General features: G+C 40.1%; 1 protein-coding gene across 3 annotated transcripts in view; it reads right to left on the bottom strand.

Annotated features, from left to right (window-relative positions):
• TBK1 (TANK binding kinase 1) overlaps window positions 1-20,586 on the bottom strand; it is a 55,754-nt gene that overhangs the window by 28,918 nt on the left and 6,250 nt on the right. For 2 of the 3 annotated variants that reach the window (XM_084636091.1, XM_084636089.1), the window contains exons 2-7: window positions 10,204-10,323; window positions 8,203-8,343; window positions 7,020-7,149; window positions 6,110-6,291; window positions 4,948-5,108; window positions 3,415-3,525 (exon numbers count right to left, since the gene is read on the bottom strand). In XM_084636091.1, the coding sequence (XP_084492217.1) occupies window positions 3,415-3,525; window positions 4,948-5,108; window positions 6,110-6,291; window positions 7,020-7,149; window positions 8,203-8,343; window positions 10,204-10,290 (812 nt within the window). In that variant the 5' untranslated portion in view covers window positions 10,291-10,323. Of the gene's footprint in view, window positions 1-3,414; window positions 3,526-4,947; window positions 5,109-6,109; window positions 6,292-7,019; window positions 7,150-8,202; window positions 8,344-10,203; window positions 10,324-19,101; window positions 19,369-20,586 lie in introns of all 3 variants that reach the window. The other variant, XM_084636090.1, reaches the window with a different exon arrangement.

Raw genomic sequence — 20,586 nt, forward strand, 5'->3', positions numbered from 1 at the left:
TCATTTTAGCTCCATTTAAGACAGAGCCACTTTTCCTACAATGAAGCTCTAGAACAACTTCTCTCTTCCCTATAAAAAGGGAGATTAATTTTGAAATGGTAATTAGTAGGGCTGTTGATTAATCGCGATTAAAAAAAAAATTAATCGCGATTCATCGCAATTTTAATTGCGCTGTTAAACAATAGAATATGAATTGAAATTTATTATACATTTTGGATGTTTTTCTACATTTTCATATCTATTGTATTCTGTGTTGTAATTTAAATCAAAGTGTATATAATTTTTAATACAAATATTTGCACTGTAAAAATGATAAACAAAAGAAATAATATTTTTCAATTCACGTCATACAAGTACTGTAGGGCAATCTCTTTTTTGTGAAAGTGCAACTTACAAATGTAGATTTTTTTTTGTTACATAACTGCACTCAAAACCAAAACAATGTAAAACTTCAGAGCCTACAAATCCACGCAGTCCTACTTCTTGTTCAGCCAATCGCTAAGAAAAAAAAAGTTTGTTTATATTTACAGGAGAAAATGCTGCCCTCTTCTTATTTACAATGCTACCTGAAAGTGAGAACAGGTATTTGCATGGCACTTTTGTAGCCGGCGTTGCAAGGTATTTATGTGCCAGGTATGCTAAACGTTTGTGTACCTCTTCATGCTTCAGCCTCCATTCCAGAGGACATGCTCCCATGCTGATGACGCTCATTAAAAAATATAATATGTTAATTAAATTTGTGACTGAACTTCTTGGAGGAGAATTGTGTGTCCCCTGCTCTGTTTTACCCCCATTTTGCCATATATTTCATGTTATAGCAGTCTCGGATGATGAGCCAGCACATGTTGTTCATTTTAAGAACACTTTTACTGCAGATTTGACAAAATGAAAAGAAGGTACCAATGTGAGATTTCTAAAGATAGCTACAGCACTCAACCCAAGGTTTAAGAATCTGAAGTACCTTCCAAAATCTGAGAGTGACGAGACATGGAGCATGCTTTCAGAAATCTCAAAAGAGCAACACTCCGATGCGGAAACTACAGAACCCAAACCACCAAAAAGGAAAATCAACCTTCTGCTGGTCGCATCTGTCTCAGATAATGAAAATGAACATGTGTCGGTCCACACTGCTTTGGATTGTTACTAAGCAGAATCTGTCATCAGCATGGATGCATGTCCCCTAGAATGGTGGTTGAAGCATGAAGGGACATACAAATCTTTAGTACATCTGGCACGTAAATATCTTGCAACGCTGGCTACAACAGTGCCATGAGAAAGCCTGTTCTCACTGTTCTCACGTTCAGGTGACATTGTAAACAAGAAGTGGGCAGCATTATCTTCTGCAAATGTAAACAAACTTGTTTGTCTGAGCAATTGGCTGAACAAAAAGTAGGACTGAGTGGACTTACAGGCTCTAAAATTTTACATTGTTTTATTTTTGAATGCAGTTTTTTTGTACATAATTCTACATTTGTAAATTCAACTTTCATGATAAAGAGACTGCACTACAGTACTTGTACTAGGTGAATTGAAAAATACTATTTCTTTTGTCTTTTTACAGTGCAAATACTTGAAATCAAAAATAAATATAAAGTGAGTACTGTACATTTTGTATTCTGTGTTGTAATTTAAATCAATATATTTGAAAACGTAGAAAACATCAAAAATATTTAAATAAATGATATTCTATTATTAACAGTGCGATTAATCACACGATTAATCATGATTAATTTTTTTAATCGCATGACAGCCCTAGTAATTAGGCCCTGATTCAGCCAGGTACTTAGGCATAATGTGAGCAGTCCCATTGACTTACGTATTTTTGGTTCATTTACTTATTTTATTTCTCTCATTTATCGTATTGAAGTCAACTGAACCATTTCAATGCTTCAATTTATGCATCTGTTGAAATGGGGCATTAGTCACCAAAATACTGAGAGCTAGATTATTCTGATTTAAACACCTTCATTTTTCCTTTAATGTTTGACTGCAACGTATATGAGGGAAAATTGTTGTTTTGTGCCTAAATTAGCCTGGTACGGTTCCTATGATCAAATAATATTCTGTAATGTTAAAGCCAAATTTACATACAGGAATACCAGCAAGGAGGAACATTTTCATAAGCCTCTATGGGGATCAAGAACTGGATATTTAAGTGGAAGGTATTAGGTCTACGAAGATGACTGTGTTCTGGAGGAAGGAGAAGAATTTAAGTCTCTTTCCACTGGCTTGTTTAGCCTAACTAAAAGAAGGTTGAGGGGAGATATGATTGCTCTCTATAAATATATCAGAGGGATAAATACCGGAGAGGAAGAGGAATTATTTAAGCTCAGTACCAATGTGGACACAAGAACAAATGGATATAAACTGGCCACCAGGAAGTTTAGACTTGAAATTAGACGAAGGTTTCTAACCATCAGAGGAGTGAAGTTTTGGAATAGCCTTCCAAGGGAAGCAGTGGTGGCAAAAGATCTATCTGGCTTTAAGATTAAACTCGATAAGTTTATGGAGGAGATGGTATGATGGGATAACATAGTTTTGGTAATTAAATATTCATGGTAAATACGCCCAATGGCCTGTGATGGGATATTAGATGGGGTGGGATCTGAGTTACCCAGAAAAGAATTTTCTGTAGTATCTGGCTGGTGAATCTTGCCCATGTGCTCAGGGTTTAGCTGATCGCCATATTTGGGGTCGGGAAGGAATTTTCCTCCAGGGCAGATTGGAAGAGGCCCTGGAGGTTTTTCGCCTTCCTCTGTAGCATGGGGCACGGGTCACTTGCTGGAGGATTCTCTGCCCCTTGAAGTCTTTAAACCACGATTTGAGGACTTCAATAGCTCAGACATAGGTGAGAGGTTTTTCACAGGAGTGGTGGGTGAAATTCTGTGGCCTACGTTGTGCAGGAGGTCGGACTAGATGATCATAATGGTCCCTTCTGACCTAAATATCTATGAATCTATGACTTTTTTCCCCATTAAATTCATGTGTATAATTTTTAGCTCTTTGAATCCCTTTAGGACACTCAGGCAGGAGGACGGAGGTCAAACTTGAGGTTTAGACAAACTACAGTATATCCACAGTAATAATTATCCTCTCTTCTGGCGATGGAGCTAATGCCTACCTGTTCAATAGCATATTCTCCCCCTCCCTGCACAGGCTGGTTCTTGGCTATATTACTCTTTTTCACCACTTGAGTGCTCTTGGGTAAATGAACAGTTACAGAAGCACTTGGATGGAATGGAAAGAGAGGCATTTCATAGCCCATAAAAGAACATAATATAGGGCTACTGTAAAAATTCAAAGAAAAAAGTCAGAGACAGCCAGTGTCCCAAACATCTTATACTGAGAAAATAATGAGAAAAACCTTACTCAGGTAGCACTGCAACATTTGGTAAAAAATTCAAATAAGCTTACTTAGAAAGACTACAGGAAATAGGCATGTCTCGACTCCACTCAATTGGTCCATTTTCTGCTTTCTGTACTCCAGATATGGCACCAGAAGGCTTTCCAGTGATTATTTTATACCTATGAGATATTACAAAAATAAATATGCAAAATAAATATGCAATCCTTAATTACTATCTCTTCAAGTACAAGTCTAGTAAATGGATCGTCTAATGGGACCCTGTAATGTAAATAAAAAGTCTAAAGCGAGTACAAGAATTTAGACCAATCTGCTGCTCAATAGGAGTACAATGTTCAGGGCTCATCTCCAGATTGGCAAAGGTGCTGAAATAATACACTTAATGTTTCATGAAAAGAAACACCTTATGCTGAACTGGAGAAGCCCCTCTGGCTGACTCGGGATTGAGAAAAATTAGGGAGGGGATCCAGGAACTCACTGGAAAAAATAAAAATGTCAAAGTCATTTTTATGTCCGTATAGTACAGGCATTTACTGAATTCAACTTGCAACGTTCCAGGGAATTACCAAAAATGTTCGTTTGGGAGAAAAGGAATACAGCTTGGGTTCAGCAGAGATTACATTAATATTAAAATAGCCACAGATTTTGGCACAAATTTGTACAGTCACAATTTTTTCCCAACTCTGACCAGAAAATTTAGGAATAAGTGTGAAAGGAGAGAACTCTGCATTAAATTTTATTTAGCTCTAGGAGAAACGTTACTTTATACACACATGGTGTAGAGACAAGGAAGATTCAAACAGCGAACTGACATCAGAGACAACTGCTTTCATTCTTCATAGCCTGTCTGAAAAATTAAATGTACAATATACGATAGTAAGGCCCTGTACATTATCCAATTATGCAGCTGCATAAACTGTTGCTGAACAGCTGATTTTTAAGTTGCTGCATAATTACACTCTAGAATCTGAACTTTCATTTAAAAAATATTAAGCCTATAACTCCAATTTATCCCAAATCCCTGTCTGCAAAGGGAGAGGGAAAGACAAGATGCATTTCTTCCTCAGCAGCAAAAGACTTTACTGCCTCCTGGATACCAAAAACAGCTCCCATACTTTCCTCAATGCCAGAACTCCCAATTGGCCAAATTTCTGGCGGTCATTTGAAAACACCTAAATGGCAGCTACTTGTTAAAACAGAAGTTTGAAATTCTGAAAATATAAGATCTTATGTTACATTCAATTAATTTTGTAGTCTCCAAGAAAATTACACAAGGTAGATTTCACAAATTGTACTGGACCGCGAGTGCAGCAAAGAAGGCAAGAGGCTTCAAAAGGTTGTGTCACAATTTTCTGGAGGCTCTGCTGCATCATTAGGTCTAATGTACCACACAAGGTACTAGTCTTGTAAAATATGAAATCTTCCCATGGCACTAGCCTTGCTAAATATGAAATCTGCCTACTATTTGCATTATTTTTACACTGTTTGCTGTGTGTGTGCGTGCACAGAACTCTTTGTTATAGATATTTTTATTGGTTGAATTCATTTATGAACAGACAGAACTCTCCCTCTAAATTACCCACATCACTTCCTTGTTCCTGCGAGGCCCTTCAAAAGGTCGGAATGGTAAACTCCCTGTTGCTGCATGGTAAAATGTCACCCCTATGCTCCACAGATCAACTGTTGCTCCATACTTCTTCTGATGCTCCTTCCTCAACACTGCTCGCTCATACATATCAGGATGCTTAAGGGGAAAAAAGGGGAAAACTTAGCACTACTTGCTTTGTAAACAACTATAAAGACCAAAACTCAAGCGAGCAACCACAGCAGGATACACCACCTTTCTAAGCATTTCTTTCATCAAAAAGGGAAGTTAGCATCTGCTGTGTAGTATTTGCATAAGCTTTTCACACTACAGGCACTTCAAGATCATACTGCAAAATTGCTCAGCCTGAGCCAGTAGCCGTTTATAGTCACCCTTGTTACAATGAAGTTCAAAATCAAATAAAGGGAATTTAGTCAAGAAAATTCAGATGAAATTACAGATTAGGAGATAAAAGCCGCACAAAAGGAGAGGAAGAGAAACACTACAAAAACTACTATTTCAGAAAATGCATTAAGAACAGAGAGAAAGAGCATTGAGAACATTTATTAGCACACTGGCATGTGAGGGGCATGGAAACAGAAGCAGAGGGGACAACTGTTTTCTTTCTGTTTTTCCACAAAAATATACTTACTTTCAAATTCAATGTAAGTATTTTAGATATACTGGCTCCCTCACCTGTCACTTTTTGGAATTAAAGTACTCTGACTTTAAAACACTACACTGGACATTCCAAGTTACAGTGCTCTTGCACGCTGCTTGGTCAATACAAATATCAGGAAAGTGGATCTGAGCAATACGCAGCATCATCCAAACAGTTCACAAGAACATTTAAAAATATCCAGAGAGGGAGAGGCAAAGAAGCTCTAATAAATCTATGCTACAATTCTTTATATCACCCAGTGAAACATGAAGAATCTGAGTCAGGAAATGACCTCAGCACACTTGTTCCCCAGATCAGTGGAGGCCTGGCATGACACAAGGTGCAAAAGGTAGGATTGATGTTATAAAGTAACTACCAGACTAGATGTGTCATTGGTAAATGAATTCCCAACTGGGGTTCTATCTCTCAGCTATTCAGTTTTCACTAAGAAATATCCCATGCTTCAACAAGTCCATCAGTAAGAAATTAAATGGCTTACCAAATATTCTTCTGTACCATAGAGAGAAACAAACTGTTCGTCATCTTCCAACTCTCTCGCAGCTCCAAAATCTGTCAGTTTGTAAACAGACTGACCATCTTCACCTATAACACGCATTATATTGCCTGGTTTGATGTCACGGTGCACTATTCCATTTTCTCGGAGATGATTCATCCCAGCCACTTAAATACAGAGTTGTACAGCATTTAGTACATATGTATCAAAACCAGCTGGAAAAATGTTAAAATACCAAAAAAGCATATATACTTTCACAGACTATGGTTTTTCAGTGTGTGCAAAGGAAAAGGGCAAAGACCAGTACTGCTACTAGGATTAGAATATCCTATTGTCTCTATTCTAATAATTTTTGCCTTTTCTTCTTCAAACAGCAAATAATGGTACATCTTGCTCTCAAAAATGCCTTTCTTGAAACTTATTTTCTTCCATTATTTTAGGTCAGAGTTTATAATCCTTAGTGATCTTATTCTCTTCCCAGAGGAATGTCTACAATGTAGGAAACAACAGATGACAATGGGTTTTGCCATCATCCTTTGGAACACTGAGCAGATAAAGTGGACGTATTTTAATTGCCAGATTTCCTGCGGTGATAGGGGCAGACAATGGTGGACTTCATTACTCCCCGTAATCTATTATGTGATGATCTGTCAAGAAGGAAGTCCAGTGTGTGACCAAAAAAAAAATCTTTGCATTTAAAAAAAATCTAATTTTTAGAAAAAAAAATCATAGTTTTATAATGCAACTACATTTGTTGATATAGATTAAAAGTAATACTATAATCCACAGGATTTCATCTATATTGTCAAACTAGGAATTTTAATACTCCAATTCCAAACAACAGCTGAGCAACAGGGCAAATTGTACAGTGTTTAAAAAATTAAATCCCACATACCCACGTCTCTCAGCACAATTAAGAACTCAGACTCAGGCAACCCATAGGCATTAGATGGCTCTTCTAAAACAGTGTATAAGCTCCCACATGGACAAAATTCCATAACAAGTACTTTGTGTCTAGTGGTTGTCTGAAAAATAAAAAATATAAAGATTTGACAATGATATGAAGACTGTTAATAATTCCAGAGATTACATCAAGTCACAGTCTCCTATTTTCAAAGCTTTGTAACCTGATGCTATTTTATATACAAGTCTCACTCTGATGGCTTTTAAAAAATGAAAAGAAAGAAAAGAAAAACTGGTTCCATTTTAAAATTTATCTTGAGTGTAGAAGAAACTAGGGAGGCCACAAGATTTAGCCCTTCTTTACCTTAAAATGGCCTTCTCGGAGTAGCAGGTAGTGTAGAGGCAAATGAAAAATGAGGAACTACAGTGGGAGAAGAGCCTGGAGCAGCACTTTTACTTCTCTCCTTTGATTACTCCCCCTCCCCAAAGTCTTTACCGACCTCTGCGTTTTACCCATTTTCCTGTGAACCCCTAGCCAACCTCACTTTGAAAAGTGCTACTTTAATTCATCCCTGGGTGCAATTCTACATCTGCTCTATCATTATGTGAACTTTATGCAGCAAGATGCCTATCTTCTGATGGTCTTGTGGAACACCTGAAATCTTATTTATATTTTTAAAAAGTGAGGGGTTTTGAATAAGCTGCAAAATTATCAAGCAAGAGCAAATCAAACAGTAGCATGCATTCCATATTAATATAAAAATATACAGTAGTGTAATTAAAATCTATTATCTTAAATAATTTCAATTTAAGATTTTATAAATTAGGACAGTATTTGCATAATATGCACATGTGAATGCAGTGGATCAGATTCAGTGCCTGTTGCACTGATCCTGATTGTATGCTAAAGACAGCAGGGCAAGCGTACTGATGTGCTAGGCTGTTAGGAGTCAGTTATGTATTTCAGTAGCAGTATCACCACTCAGTCTCTGCTATCTTTCAATCTGTGGCTCCAGATCAGGTGAGATTCTCAGCAAAAGGAGAGGAGCCAGTAGGAAAAGGCTCCTATATACTTCTTAATAAAAATACAGCCTTACCCGATACAGCAGAGTTTACATGAAATACATATGCAGGAATCATGGATGGCATTACTACAAACCACATCAGCTAATTACCTCTTCCTCAATAGCAAACAATTTGACAATGTTCTTGTGATTCAGTTTCTTTAATACTTCAAATTCTCTCATCTGAACATCCACAGGACGAAGGAAGCTTATGTTGTTAAATACTTTGACGGCATATAAATCCCCTGTTTTCTATCAGAAAAATATTCAGATTATTTTAAAAAAATCAAAGTCAAGTACAAAAAAGTCTTAATAATTAACATTTATACAGTACCAGTCATCCTGAAAGATTCCAGAACACTTTTCACTTATATACAAGTATGATATAATTGCAGCTTCTCCGCAATAATTTATTAATATTGTATGTTCATCTGGTTATTGGAATGTTTATTATATGAATATATTGGTTTAATAGGGGGCTGTAAGGAAAAACAAGCAGGAAGGAAAAAATGGCTCAAGATAAGCTACTACTTTACAAACACTTGAGGGTTGTTAACAGACAATACCAGGACACATGAAGAACTGAAACTCAAGACAATTTGAGAGAGAGAGACAAAATATATAATCTGATGACAAAGAACAGCCTCAACTCCCATCTAAATTCAGGTAATAAACACCGATTAGGGGGTAATTTTTCACAAAGATGGAGAAATCTGAGGGGTAACTTTAGATTTTACTATCTGTACAAAGATTAATTGAAAATCTTCTTCTAGAAAATTTGTGTAAGGCCCCAAATCCGTAGCCAGGTTTAAAAACTACAATTAATACAGTTTAGAACAACACACTTAAAAATTAGTTCCTGCTTTATGCCCCAATCTTCGAAAAAGTTACTCACATGGATTCAGTGGGGATAATAATGTAAAAGTGTTTGCAGGATTGTGGCTTTATTTATCTGCTGACCTGAATCCTGGGATTTTGCATTTTTCCTACACCACTGGATAGCCATTACATCTCAAACAGCAGTGCAACTCCATATGCTTTCATAGTTTGTGATATCCTGAGCTATTTCAGGGGAAAACAAAAGCCACCCAAAAAACACCTTGGCAGATAAAAATCCTTTCAGTTTTTCTTTAAAATTATAAAATGATTGTTAATAATTTATAGTCAGGAGAAGGTATTAGCAGTTGGGTTATTTTTCTCACTGTTTTTATATACATTAGTAAGGCAATTAAAGAAATTAAGACATAATTAAGCACTCTGGATAACATTAAAACCAATCTACCCTATACTTAGCACAATGGTTACCTGAACCTGACTATGGCATTGGGGCACTATCATAATATTAAATAATAATAAATTCAGATATTTAATAAATATCAATTCAGAAGTTTAGGTAAAGAGAGCCCAAACAGAATATTTATCTGGAATGAAGATTACCACCCCACCCAAATGAGTTCAGAAATAACAGTTTCTTTAAAAAGACACGGATATATATTTCTTTCCAATTTAAAAAGGACATATACGTTTAGTAATTTAGGCCCCAAAAGAGTCTTTTCTACTTGTTTATTTAAACATTTCCCTGCATTGTTGGAAACTCAACAGCATTGTACTTGTGCATAAGAACCAGAAACAGCATTGTGTACTTGTGCATAAGAATCAGAAAATGATTGCTTAATTTCACTGTCCAAACTGGATAAAATGCAAAAGGCATGGAGCAAGCACGTAAAAGCAAGTAAAAAGAATGGTACATTTTACAAATGCTTTCAGTATTAATACCGATTGGGTTATTAATAACAATGATAAAGATGTTTAAAAACACGTATCTTACACATTTTTTCCTGATTACTAGGGACATTAAAATAAAATATCATAAAAAAATTCAAAAAACTTTTCCATAAAAGGCTGATGAACAGATTTCAAGGGCTTTCACATTACAGGTGCCAGGTTTAATGATTGTTTTCTTACTGAATCCAGCCTGTGGATTTCCAAAACAACTTCCATGCATTAACAAAGGAAACAAGACAGGAAGACTATTTAAGAATTAATACAAGGATCCTTGTTCTTGAAAAAAATATTTATTATACGGTAACGAGTTTGTTTATCCACACAAACCTTATGTCGTCCACGAAAAACATTTGCAGTGGCTCCTTGTCCTAGAACGTCAGATAAAAGCCATAGATAATTGGAAGTGCTCTGCATGTTTTCTCTCGATTAGTCAATTCTCTTTTCAAGCTTAAAAATAAAAAACATAAATGTTACTGAGTATATTGCACACACAAAAATTAAAGGAAAATCAATACATTCTTAATGAAACAGAGAAACACTACTCCAGAGATTTAAAGAATTAACGAAGGAATTAAAAATCCACCAATTAGAGAGATGGGGAGGCAGGAAGAAAGGAAATGAAGGCAAGCTAAATGCTACCAGAAATGAAAATTAACACTGTATAAAATCTGTCACAGAGTTTGAGGTCGTCTTTTTCCCTTCCTCCATTTGAAAGAATCAACTAAAAATCAAATAAAGGTCTCAATAACGATTCTTTTGTAGGCTTCTAAATGTGGCACAAAGAGACTATAAAAGATAGAAGAAAATAATACAAAAGGTTTCAAATAATGTGGGAATTATGTCTTTCCTTTAAGAGAAGCAACATTTCTATAAGTTTCATGGTCCAGCATATCTGAGAGACTACACAGTGGAAGTGAGATAATGGCAGGTTTACATGATATCAAATATCAGAGGGGTAGCCGTGTTAGTCTGTATCCACAAAAACAACGAGGAGGCCGATGGCACCTTAAAGACTAACAGATTTATTTGAGCATAAGCTTTTATGGGTAAAAAACCCACTTCTTCAGATTCATGGAGTACTGGAATCCTCATTGTTTTTGTGATATCAAAGTAAGCCTGGCTCTGAAATAAGGAGTTTGTGACCCAGGGTCCTTTTGATGCCAACTGGGTTTAATAGGGATCCTTTCGTCAGGTATATACATAATAATTAACAAAAGAGTGGCATGTAAGGTCTTTACCAAGAGCCAGTAGCTTACATGGAAACATATGGATGGATAATATTTAAGACATTATGTATCTACACCAGTGTTCCCTCTAATTTTTCCCCCACACGTGCAGAATGAATTTTGTTATGTGCACCAATATGGAGGTGATGGGTAACACATCACCTTCATATTGGTGCAGATAACCAAAATTCATGTGGTGTGGGTAGGGCCAAGGAGTTTGGAGTGTGGGAGGGGGCTCAGGGCTGGGGCAGAGGGTTGGGGTGCAAGGGTGTGAAAGCTCTGGTTGGGGGTGCAGACTCTGGAGCGGGGCTGGGGAAGAGGGATTTGGGACGCTGGACGGGGCTCCAGGCTGGGGGGTTCAGAGTGCTGGAGGGGGATCAGGGCTAGGACAGGGGGTTGGAGTGCAGGGGGGAGTGAGGGCTCCAGCTGGGGGTGCAGACTCTGAGGTGGGGCCAGGGATGAGGGGCTCCGGGGATGAGGGGTTTGGAGTGCAGAAGGGTGCTCTGGGGCTATAGCAGGGAGAGAGGACTCCCGCTCAGCTGTCTCTCCCTGCAGCAGCACCTGGGCTGGGGGGAGAGGCGCCCCTCCCCCGGACGGTCCGGACTGGGGATGGGTTCAGGCTGCCCCTCCCCAGGCTGTGGCAGGTCTGGGGTTGAGTTGGGGCTGGGGGAAGGGGAGCCCCTTCCTCCAGCCACAGCAGCGGGGCCAGGGGAGAAGCACCCATTCCCCAGCTGGTCCTGGTCAAGCGGGTTCCCTGAGCACCTGTGTGGCCCTAAATCAGCTGCTGCGTGGCTGCGCAGCTTACAGAGAACTTAAATCTACACTGGAAATTATGTTCTTAAAGTTAAAGACGGGTGACCAGGATGTGACAGGCTGTGGATAGATTCTGTTCAGGCATGGGATTAGGAGTCCCTTATCTTTCTGTGTCTGGTCAAGTATATATTGTGCATTGTATGTCTCACAATGGAAGTTGCGAAATCAACAACAGATTGTGAAAGCTATAGAAAGGACCACAGAGCAGGAGGTGATATATCTGGTATTGCAAGGAAAGAGATAGTATCCTTCCACTGAGGAGGCAAGAGGACAGCGTGACTTTTCTCATAACAGAAGATCACAAGGCAAGCCTTGGTATATAATATGCTGTGACAGGGTGTCTACCCCACACAAGACTGGAAGGGGTTAATATGGCTAGCTGGGCCAATTAACTCCATAGGCTGCACCTGGAGGAGCAACCAGGGAGTAGAGGATTGATTGGGAACAGGCTCAACTGGGCAGAAACAGGCAAGACTTCCACAAAGCCAGGGCGTAGACCACAGAAGGGAGCTGCAGGGAAGTAGACAGCAATCACTCCCTGGGAGGAGGGAGGTGTGTTAAGGGGCTAAAGGTTAATCCACAGTTACTCCTGGAGATGAGGGAGGCTGGTGAACCCAGAGAACAGGGAAGCCAGGAGAGGGCTTAGGGGAAAGCAGCACGGTAGGACAGTGCAGGCCTTGGCTGCTGACTGGAGGGCCCCTGACCTGGAATCCAAAGTAGAGGACAGGCCTGCCTGCAGAGGTGACTTGTTGGAGGGGCATGAAGGGTTAAATGTGCTCCCCCACCCCGCCCCGCAGCCAGCCCTGGAGGGAGAGGAGGGGTGGGGTGGGGTGGGGCCAGAGCTTCTTCCAGCCAAATTACCTGGGACGTTGCCCGCCCAGTGCAACATAGCGGCTGACTGGGACAGAGCCTGGCTAGGGCAACGGCAGGCTGCCCCCCACCCAGGCTCAGCTTCTGGGGGCAGCAGCCGAGTGAGCTGGAGCTCTGCCCCTCTGGCATGCTCAGAGCTGGCACAGTGGGAGGACAGAGCCCCTTTCCCCCCACCCCTCCAGGTAATGTGTGGAGGGGATGGGGAGTGCCCTGGGCTGGGGGCAGGGTGGAGTCATGTGGGGGTGTCACATGGGGAGGTCACGTGTCCTTCCCTTTAGCTGGTGCCCCGAGCAGACTCCCTAGGATGGTTTGTCCAGGAAAGACTTTGTTGTTACATCACCCCATGTCGGGAAATATGTATGGTGACCCAGGCGGAGGCCAAGTCCCAAAGAGGAGGCTGAGATTCCTGGAGCAAGAGGGGCCGCAGGGTAAGACAGGATGGGTGAAGACACTTCCAAAGAAGGGTGCAATGTCTCGCAGAGCCAGTCCCCAGGATGGCCAGGAGGAGGACTACTAGCGGTGATCAGACCCTGTCACAAATGCTGGAAGGATTAAGTCAGTCTAGATTCTAGATCATGTGTTATGGTTGTTTTATATTTATCCGTTTGTTTCCAATACTTTTATTGGCTCACCTCAAATCTCTACATTTTATAAAATACATTTTTACTTGTTTTCACTATAAACATAAGAGTTGTGTATCAAGCAGAGCTATGCTCTGAGGTGTAACTGGTGAGCTGGAGGTACTGTTCTTTTGGGAGCAGTGGATTTGTGAATTCTGTGAGCATCCAGTGGACCAGGGGCTGGACACTTCAGGGGGCCCCTCAAAGGGCTTGAGGCCTAACCTGCAGAGGAAGAGCGGAGCCTGAGTAGGCTGAGGGAGGAGTGCTTGTGTTGCCTGTGGCCAGTAGAGTGGGGGTTCTGACCCCTGTCAGGCTCAGAAAGGCTTCCTTCTAGTAAGGGCACGGACAGGTAGTAGCGAAGTGCCGCCCAACTCTGGGTAACCCCAGGAAGTATGACAGGAGACTGAAAGATATGGCCCTACCTCAGTGTAAGTATGGATGCTCCAGATTGGTAGGTTCCAAGAAGCTAGTTTCACATGAGTCAGATAATTAAAGAACCATTGTAAACTCTAATATTTTAACTACTTGTTAGAAGTAGTAACTATTGCAACTGAAAGAAACTAAAGATTTTTCTCCAATTTTCAAGGGTTTGTTTTTTTTTTTTGCTTTCTTAATTGTAGATCATTTGGGGTAGTGTCAATTTAACTATTTCCCAGTTATAGTCTGGGAATTTTCCTTGTTTGTGTGGGTCTTTCCCACTGGAGTGTGGGTTTTTGTTTTTTTGCCCTCCCCCTGCTTTCAGGAAGTGTGACTGTGAGCTCACAAAAAGCAGCAATGGGGTGCAGGAGCAGGTGAAATACCTGAAGCTACTTTTAAACACATTTGTTTTAATTAAAATTTCAGGCTGAAAGATTCTTTTTAAATCTAATAAAAATAACAATTTGCAAAACTGGTCAACTCAATCCGTAGTATAGTAGTACTCTTGGATTCCTCACTGAGCTCTCACATAGCAACCGCCACAATCTCCAGCTGGCTGAGACTCCATCCTATCCTGACAGGTTTCAGAGTGGTAGCCGTGTTAGTCTGTATCAGCAAAAAGAACGAGGAGTCTTTGTGGCATCTTAGAGACTAACAAATGTATTTGGGCATACGCTTTCGTGGGCTACAACCCACTTCATCAGACGCATGGAGTAGAAAATACAGGCGCAAGTATAAATACATGAAAAGATGTGATTTGCCTTACCAAGTGTGAGGTAAGTCTAATGAGATAATTCAATTAACAGCAGGATACCAAGGGAGGAAAAATAACTTTTGAAGTGGTAATGGGAGTGGCTCATTTCAGAAAGTTGATAAGAGGGTGTGAGTAACAGTAGGGGGAAATTAGTACTGGGGAAATTAGGTTTAGGTTTTGTAATGACCCAACCGCTCCCAGTGGGTGGACAAAGACCTGGCCTCAGTTATTCATGCCTTCATAGAATATCAGGGTTGGAAGGGACCCCTGAAGGTCATCTAGTCCAACCCCCTGCTCGAAGCAGGACCAATTCCCAGTTAAATCATCCCAGCCAGGGCTTTGTCAAGCCTGACCTTAAAAACCTCTAAGGAAGGAGATTCTCTACCACCTCCCTAGGTAACGCATTCCAGTGTTTCACCACCCTCTTAGTGAAAAAGTTTTTCCTAATATCCAATCTAAACCTCCCCCACTGCAACTTGAGACCATTACTCCTCGTTCTGTCATCTGCTACCATTGAGAACAGTCTAGAGCCATCCTCTTTGGAACCCCCTTTCAGGTAGTTGAAAGCAGCCATCAAATCCCCCCTCATTCTTCTCTTCTGCAGGCTAAACAATCCCAGCTCCCTCAGCCTCTCCTCATAAGTCAGGTGTTCCAGACCCCTAATCATTTTTGTTGCCCTTCGCTGGACTCTCTCCAATTTATCCACATCCTTCTTGTAGTGTGGGGCCCAAAACTGGACACAGTACTCCAGATGAGGCCTCACCAATGTCGAATAGAGGGGAACGATCACGTCCCTCGATCTGCTCGCTATGCCCCTACTTATACATCCCAAAATGCCATTGGCCTTCTTGGCAACAAGGGCACACTGCTGACTCATATCCAGCTTCTCGTCCACTGTCACCCCGAGGTCCTTTTCCGCAGAACTGCTGCCTAGCCATTCGGTCCCTAGTCTGTAGCTGTGCATTGGGTTCTTCCGTCCTAAGTGCAGGACCCTGCACTTATCCTTATTGAACCTCATCAGATTTCTTTTGGCCCAATCCTCCAATTTGTCTAGGTCCTTCTGTATCCTATCCCTCCCCTCCAGCGTATCTACCACTCCTCCCAGTTTAGTATCATCCGCAAATTTGCTGAGAGTGCAATCCACACCATCCTCCAGATCATTTATGATCATCACCACTTGGCTGGACTACAGCAATGCAGTATAGGTGGGCATGGAACCTTCAGCACTCTGGAAACTCCAATTAATAGAAAATGCTGCAGTCTCTTTTCTCAGCAACACAGGCTACTGGGAGCACAATAGATCTGTCCTCTGCTCTCTACACTGGCTTCCCATAGAACTTTAAATGAAGTACAAGGTCTCAGTTTTTTCTCCCAAGTGGTTCATGACCTGGGCCCAGGATGCCCAAAAGACCATCTAAAGCTCTGGAACAAAGACTGTGTCAACAACTCCACTCTTCTGGCAAAATGGAATTCTACAACCACAGTAAAGCTCACTTGTGTGGGAGACAGAACTTTCTTGGGGACAGTCTGAGACTGTGGAATGACCTCCCCCATCCCCCAAGAACTAAGGACTACCCCAAACCCTGCCACTTTCCACTTCAACTGCAAAGCACACTTCTTTCACCTCACCTTCTCTAATAAAAACACATAACAGATATATGTATAAAAACAAACCAACCCATAATCTTTACCAAAACAAGACACTCCACTGCACATGCTCCTCCACCTGAGGCGAGGATGAGAGAACAGACAACATGAACTACTGGAAGGCGCTCAGATACTACAATGAGGAGCCAGACGGTATAAAGACTGATATAGAACAGAATGCCCATGTTTTGCACAGGCAGACCCTGGCACCTGAATAAAGTAGCCTACCGAATCAGGGCCTAAGTAACATAAATAAAAGCCACCCTATATGCTGTCCTTGGAAAGGTACAGATGATAACAGGCTCAACTCTCTTATACTACCATCGTAGACAGGAAAATTGTCAGCAACCAGAGTCCCATTCCTAGCCCTCAGATGGATTATAAACTGCTTCTGACGACAGGTGTGCCAGATAAGCAGCATTTTCCTGGATAGTTTCCCACAATTATTAATAATAGAACTCAATTGTGTTATGAGTTAATTCCTGATTTTTAATACAAAATTCTAAGTTGTCCAAATTTTAAAAAGGCCCACAACATATCTGTTTTAATTAAAGCAAAACTCTAATTTTTCATACACAACCAATACTATAATCTTATTGTTTCAGCAGAAGCCCAATACAACCAGCTATTACAGTGTCTCCAAACACTGTAATATCTCTCAATGCCTAAAGAAAACAGTAAGTTACCATAAATTATGGAACAGCAAAACTATGAACTCTTCAGAATTAAGGATAACCTGAATTAGTTCAGTTTTGTCATTCATCGTATCAGGATTTTTTTCCCCCTATCGTCCCTTCCCTGCCAGCCCCCCAAGAAAAGCCTCTTTACTCTTCTTATGAAAAGCACTATCAAGCCCTGTGATAACAGGAAGAAGAGATAAAAGAACTTCCTGTTTTTAGCGAGATCTAAGGGAAACATATTTATCACCTAAGATGTTCAGCTGTTTGAAGAAATCATTGGTTTATACAACAGCAAAGAAAGTCTGTAACAACACAGAAGGGGGTTTACCACAGGAAAATCAATAGAATGGAGGAAGTTGTGCTGCAATATCAAATACAGTTAATCAGTCACATTATAGTGCTTAGCACAAGGCAGGAGCCTGCCTTTCTAACAGTACTCAGGGCAACACAGCATTAAAACAGGAATTTTCAAATTATTTTGGCTGAACAAGTTTCTACTTGTAATAATTTCTAATATTAGATTCTTATTAAGGTACATTACTATGTGTATCCCAAGGCATTTAGACAAGTCCAATCATCTTGTAATGTGTGAAATGCGGAGATACCAGGTAAAGACTTGGAATTCTTGCAAAATAGATCCAATGTTATGAAGCAGCTCCAATCTACTGTATTTTATCTATTTCCATCATTACTCATTCTTAACACATGAGCTAGGGAAGAAGAGCTCCATATAGCACAAAAGACAGCAAGCTGGCTGGTCACATGATGCTGGTGGGTCCTCCTCCTTTTCTCAAGCTGCTAAAAGGCATTAAAGAAAACTCAGAACAACAGCTCGTCAAAAAGAGGTGGAAATCTTCTCTAACATCTTTTCACCAAAACTTCAAAAATTCTCAACCAGCTCTACTAAAAGTACCTAAAATACTAGTCAAACATAATTTTCCCATATTGGTAACTGCTGTAGATGCCAAAAGAAATGTTATGCAGACCTGAATGGCAGGAGACAGGTCCCTGAGGCAATCTGCGGCAGTTTCTGTATTAAAACAAGGTCCATGCTATGAAAAAGCTTGAAAAAACACTGGACTAAAAATGTCTTCCAGATAATGAGACACACTACCTGTGATGTGCCAGGTGGCATGGACATAGTGAAGATGGGATTGATGCTTTGCATGATGCTATCTTGACTACCTCTTGCCAAGAGTCAAATCTACTGAATCTTGTTTGTTCAGCAGAAAAGTGCACATAGATAGTAAGTACACAAAGAATTCTGTCTTACCAATTTTATTCAGAAACTAAACAATTTAATAGCTGACTAGAAAGTGATCATCTCACAGCCCAATAGATACTAATGTGACATTTTTACATAAGAGGTCCCTTGTCCTCCTCCCCTCTTATTTTTAAAGGTAATGTATGCCAACACCAATAGAAAAAATTGCCTGAGCCATAGCACCCTACAAAACAGTATATCACGAGATCAGATCTAGGACTTCATTTGATGGATGACAAAAATCTAGCAGACAGGAAACCATTTACAATATGGTACAAAATATTGACAAAAATCTCAAACAGTGAAAATAGGAATCAGATCTAAGCCTAGGATATTTGTACTGATGTAACCACACTGATATAGCTGCACCAGTGGAAATGCTTTATGTACATGTGGAGCCTTGGTGCAAACAAGAGCTTGCACTTGTGATGACTGGGCCTACAAATTTACCCTAATTGTGAGTTCAACTGTAAATAGTTATAGAAAGTTTATAAAATGTCTCAGTAACCCATAACAACAAATGTTGACGCGAGAAGGTGTAAAAGGGAGTAAGACTGTATTAACCTAAACAAAAAGGCCTACTGATCTAATTCAAGAACTATGTTAAGGTCATGGATGGTAAACAAGAGAAGTGCTGGACTGGAAATCAAAAGAACAAAACCGTTTTGTTGGAAATTAGGCCTAATGGGGGGGGGGGGGGAGAGAGAGAGATGATGAGCTACTCCAGTGGTGCTCAGCCTTTCCAGACTACTGTACCCCTTTCAGGAGGCTGATGACTTGCAAGTTGTATCACAAGTTTCACCTCACAAACTATTTGCTTACAAAATCAGACATAAAAATACAAAAGAGTCACAGCACACTATTACGGAAAAATTGCTTACTTTCTCATTTTTATCATATAATAAATCAATTGGAATATAAATACTGTACTTACATTTCAGTTTATAGAGCAGTATAAACAAGTCATTGCCTCTGAAATTTTAGTTTCTACTGACTTTGCTAGTGCTTTTTATGTAGCCTGTTGTAAAACTAGGCAAATATCTAGATGAGTTGACGTACTCCCTGGAAGACCTCTGCATACCCCCAGGGGTATGTGTACACCTGATTGAGAACCACTGAGCTATTCTGCCCATCACTCCCTTTTGGGGTCTTCAAAAAGAGACTTCAGGAGGAAAAGCTGGCTCTGGTGAACGCTGGCTGGCTGAAAGACAAGAGAGGGGAAGGAAGAAACTTCACCATCATGGCTGCCATCCCAACTGTCTCCTGGGTCCCCAGACCTTCTTTATACTAATTCTGAGAAATGTCTGATCAGGACATCAGTTCCAAAGAGAGGGAACCAGATGAAACTGCCACCGTCACTTGCTGAATCCCAAACACTACCTGAGATGTGACTTTGTCGTCACCCCTCCTTGTGTGTTCTTTTCCTTCACCACTTTATTTCTTCTCTTTCCTATCTCTCCTTTTTCCTTCTGTTTAATATACAGTCTTGGCTGGCTAAGCAGACGCTTAGTTTGCAACACTGCTATAAGCCTGTAACCAGAAAAAGGAAGCTAAAAGCAATACCCTGAACAGCCTGATGCTAGTACAAGTATGTCAGGTCTCAGAGCAGCTGAAAACACTGTGCCACATCTTTGTTTTTTTTTCCAGCAGTGAGGTTGTAAGTGAGAAACAACACCAGAGACAGATGCTGCATTTTCTGTCTTTGCTGTTCTTTTCTTTCCTTTTCTGTGTGTGTTTTGTTTTCCTACGAATGGACATTCATAACAGCAATAATGCCAGCTCCAGCCCATCTCAGCTAACTTTTCCCAAAAATAACAGTAATTACAATCTTCAATACCATCTAAAAGACTGCACACAAGGGGTTTTTTTTTCTATTTTTGTAATCTTCTAAGGACTCTCCACAGCTAAAGGGAAAGGGAATAAGGGATTTTTTTTTAAATGAAAGACTTACTTAATACTTTACATTTCAAATGCTCTAACTTTCTCTTTTCCCCCTATATCTTTAATAAAGGGGTTTTAAATGTTTAATAATGAGTTTGCCATGGTTTTAAGCAGGCTCAGATCTTTGCATTCCAAACCTTGAACTTTATTGAAAACTGTTTCATGTTGGACAGTTATAGGGTCATATTAACATCTTTGTTCCTGGGCTCCATATATTCCTTCCTAAATAAATACAATACACCATTGCAACTTACTCTGGTTTCACCCTATCCAAGGTGAAAAATAACCATTCCCCCAACATCACAACCCTCAATTTAAAGGAATAACGCAGTTGTATTCTGATCTGCTTTTAACAATCTTCAATCAACTTTCTATTTAACTTCTAAAAATATAACTTGCTATATCTTTCCCTTGTTTTTGTTTTACTTCCTTTCCCATTCTGGCTTCACTCCACCTTTTTTCTTACAATAGTTCAGAA

Source organism: Lepidochelys olivacea (assembly GCF_965140295.1).
Source record: "Lepidochelys olivacea isolate rLepOli2 genome assembly, chromosome: 1".
Classification (NCBI taxonomy): domain Eukaryota; kingdom Metazoa; phylum Chordata; order Testudines; family Cheloniidae; genus Lepidochelys; species Lepidochelys olivacea.